This window comes from Nestor notabilis, unplaced genomic scaffold, assembly GCF_000696875.1.
Source record: "Nestor notabilis isolate BGI_N333 unplaced genomic scaffold, ASM69687v1 scaffold10448, whole genome shotgun sequence".
NCBI classification, from domain to species: Eukaryota; Metazoa; Chordata; class Aves; order Psittaciformes; family Psittacidae; genus Nestor; species Nestor notabilis.
In genome coordinates, this window is record NW_009941496.1 from 1 (window position 1) to 8801 (window position 8801).

Consider the following 8801-nt stretch of genomic DNA (forward strand, 5'->3'; position numbering starts at 1 on the left):
GGCGGGGGCAGGAAATGAAAGATCAGTTTCTGGAAAAAATAAGAAAGAGGATGGGTGTTTTTTTTAATGTTTACTGATACTTTCTATTTGAAAAATCAAAGCGATCCTATCACCTCTGGCTCAGTCAGCTTGAGCTTGAATGTTTCATTTTCTGAATTGATCCATTCAAATATTTGGAAACTATTCACTGAAACAAATCAAAATATTTTGCTTTTAAAGAATTAAAACATTAACTTCAAGTAGCCCTTATCTGTTTTGCATTACTTCAGGGAAGTAATAATTTCAGATCCCATCCCTATACATTGTTCACCCTGGAATTCCATCCTCTCACCACGCAAAACTCCTAAATACATTTCCTCTGCATAGCACGTAATGGGAGTCACCTATTCCCCAGCTCCATAACTGGAGCAACAGAGCCATCTAGCCCATGGGAAATAAAGATGGCTGGAAATTCATTAAGATAATCAGAAAGTTCAATTCTGTGATGCAATGCAGTCAAATGAATTCAAATAGGACTTTTTGCCGTATCAGAATTTCTGATTACTATTTTTGGAGGTTTCTGTGGAAACCACAACAGTTCCATTTTTACGCCATTTGAAACCAAAAACAAATGCAGAAATGACAGTTTTCACATGAGATGGGCATTTCAAATGATTCAAGCTGTATCAGTAATAGTTTAATAGTGGTAAATACTGGGATATTAACTGCTCCATTAAATGCTTGTGTCTAAAAGTCATGTTTAATGTACTAGTTTAGATGTACCCTAAAAGACTGGGATTTATCCCTTGTTCTTACTGATAGGGTTGCAAGTTCAGCTTTCAGAGAGATCAAAGACCATTTTTGTCCTTCTGAGACAGATACACAACATGTAATGTTCAGATGTCATTCGGATAGGGTATTAACAACCAAGTATCTATCTGCGTTATGTAAATACACAGTATTCATTATCACTCTTCACATAAGTAAAGTATGTAGCCTTCGGTATATGATCAAAATATATCTACTCCCTCTGCTGCTGGGAAGCACTCTGTGCAACCTCTGCATTGTCTTCCCCTCAGAGACGGTCCTGACATTTTGGGATAGAAGACAATGAAGAATCGCATTACTCTTAGCAAATATCCTTTTGCATAGTGAAAAGTGTGTAACTGTTACATTTTACCAAAACCAAGAAAACAAAAGTACATTAGAATTTTTAACTTCTGATAGTAATATAACATCAGGAATCCAGGAGACAAACATGCTGCTTAGTATAATATTACATTCAACATGAAGGAAACATAATCTGTTCTGGCCTCCTGGATACCAGAGCAACACGGTTTTACGGTAATAATTGCATAAGCATTTTGAAAATACACATTCTTCAGAATGATCTTCAATCAGCACTCAAAAATTCCAAGGCCCAATGCTGGAAAGGCTTGTGCATATGGAAGAAAAAAGTGCAGCTGAAATATGTCACCTATCAGGAGTGAGGTATTGGAAATATAGCTTAGGTCTTAAATGAATACTGCATATTCACAACAATCAATCAATTTAATTTAATATTTTTGAGTAATTACATACTAAAAACTTCTAGCTGGCTTTTTAGTAACTATTTTTAAAATCTCCTTTTGAAAGAAACATCTGTCTCCCACTTTCAGTCTCTCACCTACAAATGACATTTTCATAAACCCATGGTTCTGTTTTTATTAAATAAGCATGTGTTTAATGGGGAAATGAAGGGAATTAATACAACTGTGTTAATAGGTTGGCACTGAGTGCACCATGGCTAACCTGCACCTGGTTGTATTTGCTTGCAGAGGACATATTCCCTTGCAAATCCTGTGGCATTTGGTATCGAAGCGAGCGGAACCTGCAGGCCCATCTCATGTATTACTGCAGCGGGAGGCAAAGAGAAGGGCCTCAGCTGTCGGAGGAGAACGAAGAGAGTGCTCAGCAGATATCCAGTGTCTGCCCCTTTCCACAGTGCACCAAAAGTTTTTCTAATGCTAGAGCTCTGGAAATGCACCTAAATTCTCACAGTGGTAAGTACCCTGTATTTTCCTGTATTATCTTCTAGATTTAGGTATTTGAAGAATTATTCACTATAGACATTCAGAGGATCAATGTCTCCCCAAATACACGCAAGTATGTCAAGAGTTTCTGATCTGTCTTATACACCAAGCACCTCTCCCATGTAGCCAGTATCATTTCTCTTATCTACTAATCCTCATTTGAATGTTGTGTCTCTCTTAATACGTGTATACGCATATACAGGCAACATTTCTTTACTGGTGAAGGTATGCTCAGGAATCAGACACAGTTTCGTTGCTGCTACTAGGTCTCTGAGAAATTCAATCAATTACTTCAGGGTTCCCTCCACCAAACATGAGCCTGCTAGACTGCAATCTCTACTACCCTGTTTTGATGCTCAGCAGAGAAACACACCACCAGAGAGCAAGTCCTTCTGAAGTAAGATCTTGGGGTCCTAGAGCAGGCTTCTTAGGCAGGAGGCTTTAAGGGCCAGGGTCCAAAACTCTTTGGAAAAGTGTGCTTTTCCCAGAACACTTGTTTCCTAAGAACTTCTTGTTTGATAACAATATGCTTTTCCCTCCTTACAAAATGGGGATAGTATTTTAGAATCATCAAATCATAGAATTGATTTGGTTGGAAAAGACCTTTAAGATCATTGACACCAACAGTTAACCTAGTACTGCCACATCCACCACTGAACCATGTCCTTAAGTGCCACATCTACATATCTTTCAAATACCTCCAGGGATGGTGACTCAACCACAAATTTGCAGAACATTCTGCACTGGAGCTTTCAGCAGCAGAGAAAACCTACAAATAAGACCACAGTGTCAGGGTATGGGGGGGGAGGTGGGAGGACTGGTGCTGTCTAGTGTACAGAGCTGTGTCTGGAAAAAGGCAAGGGCCCTACAGGAGTTCTGATCCTCCTGTTAAATGGATGGAGTCAAAAGGACCCTTATGTGTGCTTTATTCACAGAAGAAAGCTTTATTTGGCTGCAATGTGAAAACTCTTGGGGAAGTAGGAGTCTGCTCTGTGGACTTGGTGAAGTGACAAATGTTTGTCTGATACTTGGGCAGCAATTAGAACTCTAGAAGGCATCGTGTTGCCTTGGAGGAGTTTGGTACCTCCCAGGAGTAGAAGAGTGTTACGTGAGAAACTTTCATATATAGACAACACAGACAACACTTAGCTATTCATTTAGAAATCAGATATTTTTGTGCTTCCAGATCTTAACTTCCAGTATCAGGCTACTGCCATTTTCTGTCTCTTACCTAGCAAATATTTCACGATTCAGTGAACCAGCAGAACAGTAGGAACAGCTTCAACAAGAGCAGGTGAATGCAGCCCAGCATGTCTTACAGCCTAGTAACTAAAACCAGGTACTTTTGGAATAAATTCATTTCTCCCCAAGGAGAGGAAAATTCTGAAATCTTAGCCATTGTGTAAAAGGATTGCTTCAGCTCTCTGCATTTAGTGACATATCCTTGACTTAGGTGTCAAAAGTACCACATGATGTGGAAGCATAGGAAACACCATCTCATGGCAGTGGAGGAGCTCGAGCTTCGTATGGCTTCCTGGTGAAAAAGTGCCTGATGGGGAACAAGCACTGATTAAAATGCTGTGTATCTCCTGAGCTCCCTTCAGGCCTCTGAGGCAGAGAATAGGTCAAATTTAAAAGTTGCTCACAACTGTGGCAGTCACAGATGCTAGAATAGAAGCGAGGACCTCCAAGTACAACAAAGGGAATTCCCACAGATTGAGCCACAATATTCTTATAGCTACTACCATGAACCTAGTGATCAAGGTATGGTGTGTACGTGCATCTGTGTAGACAGAAAAAATATCTATTTTAGATTCTGAATATCATCCCTACCAACATTTTTTCAGTTTTGATTGTCTAACAGGTAATCAAAATCTGTGTTGTTGCAGTAGAGAAATGTGGTCTTATCTCTTTTCAGGTATTTTCGGTTTTGATATACCGTGAAACATGTTTTTGTGTTTCAGCAAATTGTAAGGTGGCTTTGAATGTACTGTTCTTGAAAGGGAAAGCTGTACTGATTTCATGAGGAAAAAGTGGTGTATTACAGCAGTAGTTGTCTACGGCCATTATATGTGGAAGATAAAATGTTGGTGAAGCCGTATCTTACTCTTCCTCCTCCCTTCACAATGAATGCAACTCATCAGTCCTTTCTGACGAGGATAGATCTGTATCCTGTTCACACACTACAGCCAAGTCGTGCAGGCAAAGAGCTGAGCATCAATAATGCTCAAAATGCTACTTTTGCTCTGCCTGCGGCTTTCAGGCACTCTGACTTTGAGGGCTGTACCTCAAGCCACATCATAATAGTGAGCCTCTTGACCTTGATGTGCTTCCTGTGCATTCAGAATTTCCAGTGATTGTGTTTGTGGAACATTATGTCTCCTTTAGTTAAAACTGTGATTTCTAAGACCTTTTCATTTAGAATAAATCCAGTCTATTTTTATTCTTTCCCTTGTTTGTTCTTTCCCTTCATCTCTGCTAAATGCATGAAGATACTAAGGCTTTGCAAAGCAGAGCAGAAGTCTGGGAATATCCTCTAGCAGTTTGAGGAAAGAAATTTCTGAATCAATTCAAGTATTTGCAGGGTGACTAATACTATCCTATCAGAAGAAAATTTGTTATTCTCACTGCATTTGTTCCTTCTGTCCAACTGATTTTCCAGTATACTTCACAAAGGGCAAAATGGTCACTTTATTTTGTATTTTACTTGTCTTTTTTATAGGAGTGAAAATGGAAGAATTTCTCCCACCCGGTGCAAGTCTGAAATGCACAGTTTGTACTTACACTGCAGACTCGGTGATTAACTTTCATCAGCACCTGTTCTCGCATCTTACTCAAGCTGCCTTTAGATGCAATCACTGCCATTTTGGCTTCCAAACTCAGAGGGAGCTACTGCAGCACCAAGAGTTACATGTCTCTGGCAACAAAATTCAGAGAGAAAGTGACATCGAACACTCTCCAAGTGGAAACGAAGAAGGTTTACAGCCAGCAACGGACCTCTTGAGCAGAAATGATGTTCCCCAGAGCCAAAAGACCATGCAGACTAAAGATGCAAGTTCTGATACAGAGCTTGATAAGTGTGAAAAAAAGGCTTCACTTTTCCTTCCAAATCAGAGGCCAGAAACCCAGCCTGCAACAAATAAGCAGAGTTTCTCATACACTAAAATAAAATCTGAACCATCCAGTCCAAGACTTGCTTCATCGCCAGTTCAGCCTAATATTGGTCCCTCTTTCCCAATGGGACCTTTTCTTTCCCAGTTTGCTTTTCCTCAAGACATCACTGTGGTTCCTCAGGCTTCAGAGATATTAGCCAAAATGTCTGAACTGGTCCATCGAAGACTAAGGCACGGAAGTAGCAATTACCCTCCTGTAATTTACAGCCCTTTGATGCCCAAAGGGGCTACATGTTTTGAGTGTAACATAACATTCAACAATTTAGACAACTACTTGGTACACAAAAAGCATTACTGCAGCAGCCGGTGGCAGCAGATGGCAAAGTCACCAGATTTTTCCAGCGTCTCAGAAAAAATGCCAGAAGCTGTAAGTCCCAGTAACGGTCAAAGCTCTATAAACATCCTGAATGCAGGTCCCCACACATCAGATCCAGAGAATCAACTTCTTCAGACATCATGCATAAATTCTTCCAATGTTTTAGATTTGATTGGGCCAAACAATAAAAGTCATGAAAAAGACTTTACAGCACAATCTAAGAAGTTGTCAACTGCAAGTAATGGTGATGAAAAGATAAACGGAAAACCTTCTGATGTGAAGAATGCCAATGCTCCTTTAGTAGAAGGGGAGAGTGATCCTAACAAGACCACATGTGAAGCTTGCAATATTACTTTCAGCAGACATGAAACCTACATGGTCCACAAGCAGTATTACTGTGCCACTCGCCACGATCCCCCGCTGAAGAGGTCCGCTTCCAACAAAGTGCCTGCCATGCAGAGAACAATGCGTACCCGGAAGCGAAGGAAGATGTATGAGATGTGCCTACCAGAGCAAGAGCAAAGGCCACCACTAGTTCAACAGCGATTTCTAGAAGTGGCTAATCTTGGCAATCCTTGTACATCTACTCAAGAGTCAACAGAGGGCCTTGGAGAATGTTACCATCCACGATGTGATATCTTCCCAGGAATAGTCTCAAAGCATCTGGAAACTTCACTGTCTATTAACAAGTGCGTCCCAGTTTCAAAGTGTGATACTCCCCACTCCACTGCGTCTTGCTTGGAGATGGATGTGCCAATAGATCTCAGTAAAAAGTGCTTACCCCCATCAGAGAGGACGTCCACTTCTCCCAAAAGGCTGCTGGACTACCATGAATGCACAGTATGCAAGATCAGTTTTAACAAGGTAGAGAATTACCTAGCTCACAAGCAGAATTTTTGCCCTGTCACTGCCCATCAGCGTAATGACCTGGGACAACTCGACACTAAGGTGTTTCAAAACCCAGAAAGCGAAAGAAACAGCCCAGATGTCAGTTACGAGAGAAACATAATCAAATGTGAGAAAAATGGAAACTCGAAACAGTCTTCTCCTAATGGAAACTTGTTTTCCACACATTTAGCAACACTTCAAGGACTAAAAGTCTTTAGTGAAGCAGCCCAGCTTATTGCTACAAAAGAAGAAAACAAACATTTGTTTCTTCCACAATGCCTTTACCCTGGAGCAATAAAGAAAGCTAAAGGAGCAGATCAGCTTTCTCCATATTATGGAATAAAGCCAAGTGATTACATTTCTGGTTCTCTCATCATTCATAATACTGATTTAGATCAAAGCACAAATACAGAAAGTGAATCTCCTAAAGGCCAGGTGCCTTCAAATGGATGTGCTGTGCAGAAGAAAGAGTCTCTTCCACTATTGCCAAAAAACCGAGGCATGGTAATAGTTAATGGAGGACTAAAACAGGAGGAAAGACCTGCTGCAAACCCACAGCAAGAGAACATTTCCCAGAATCCTCCACATGAAGATGGGCACAAGTCTCCTTCTTGGATCTCTGAGAATCCCTTAACTGCAAATGAAAATGTCTCTCCAGCAATTCCTACAGCAGAGGAACAGTTGTCTAGTATAGCTAAAGGCGTGAATGGTTCTACCCAGGCCCCAGCCAGTGGAAAGTATTGCCGACTGTGTGACATCCAGTTCAACAATCTTTCAAACTTTATAACTCATAAGAAGTTTTATTGCTCGTCACATGCAGCAGAACATGTCAAATGAAACAATCAGTCACCTTTGGTACCTGTGTTTAGCATATTGTTCCATACAGTCTAAAGAAAGCTGTTTGAATTACATCTGGACAATCAGGAGATTTCACTATTGCCGAGTTGAAGACTTAAAGGTGTAATTTCATTACAGTCCATTAGTAAAGTGTATTATTGGTGCCATTTTCAAAAATATTAATTTATTTTACCAGCAGTATTCATAGCTGTAGTTATGTTATTTTTTATTTAAAAACTTTATATTAAAGTCATTTGTAATGTTATTGTATAGTTATTGTGTAGCACATATGGTTTGCACTGTATAGTAGATTTTAAAGAAAATAGTCGCAAACAATACAGAAGAGCATTTTAGAAATAGCTTCAAAAGCACTTGTGTATCCTGATTTTTTTTTCTTATATGCTGTTGCAGATATATGTATATGCTAAAATATAACTTGCAAAGAAGTTTCAACTATGCTGTAGAGTTCGCCTTAAAATTTCAATTTTTTGAACAATTGGGCTCAGTTTGCACTTTATATTTTAGCAGATACAGTACCTTAGTCATTAGGCTTTGCATTTGTATGTAGCAGTATGTTTCTGTCCACTTTCTTAATCTGAAACGTACGTTAAATGAAGATGGCATTTTTTTTCTTGTATAGTACTTGTATTTTCTTTCGCTGATGCATCTCTGTCTCAATTTTTAAACCTTTGCTGTTAAATGCAATACTTTATAAAGAATGAACAAAATTACTGGAAGCAGTATTGTAAGTAATGAGGTCATATCAATCAGTTTTATCTTTTGAAAGGCACAGTCTAAAAAAAACCCTAAACTCAATGCTGCAATTATGAATCTAATTCATATATAAGATATATTTAAATAGAAGAGTAGCAATACTGCAACTGGTGATCACAAAGATAATGTTCTACTTCTGATAGAAATAATTTCTCAACAAATGTTGTTACTATGCATGTATATGGATGGAATAAAATTCCAGATCATTGGAGAAGTTTGGCAGTACTTTCTTTAAATTTGTTTTGCTTTGTTTTTCAAGGAGGATTTAGAGCTTACAAACTGTGAAGAGAAGCTCTTAGAACCAGGTTAACATTGCCACCTCTTCAATGGCAGCAAAGTGTTCAAAGAGAAAATTAGTACAAAGGATGCCTCCACTTTGAGGGAATCTTTGCTGACAGGTCACTAGTACAACTAAGTCTAAGACAACCTGGTGAACTAAAACTTAAAATGTGAAGGTCTGAGACCAGAAAGACTGTTCTCTTTACTTGAGCTCTGGAAGACATACTTCCCCGACAGTACCTCCATATGTCAAAGTCAGTGAAACAATCTGCTTCATAACACCGCTGGTATGATTCTTTATGTATTCAGTGGTCTTATATGAAAAACAATAGTGTTCATTTAAATAGAACAGCACTTTGCTCCACTAATTGAATATAGAAATACTGTTCAATAATTTATGTTATAGTAAAATTTGAACAATTGCACAATTAATACCCTTCAATTGCAGTTGTTCAGTCTCCTGTAAGCTGGTCTCATTTAAAA

General features: G+C 39.2%; 1 protein-coding gene across 1 annotated transcript; it reads left to right on the forward strand.

Moving 5' to 3' along the window:
* Positions 1 to 1095: 1095 nt before the first annotated feature.
* Positions 1096 to 8253, forward strand: ZFPM2 (zinc finger protein, FOG family member 2; the record flags this gene model as incomplete). The annotated part of the gene is made up of 3 exons (XM_010020916.1): positions 1096 to 1130; positions 1797 to 2021; positions 4774 to 8253. Coding segments are annotated over 3 exons (2752 nt in total), but the record flags the coding sequence as incomplete, so codon positions are not given.
* Between the last annotated feature and the right edge of the window lie 548 nt (positions 8254 to 8801).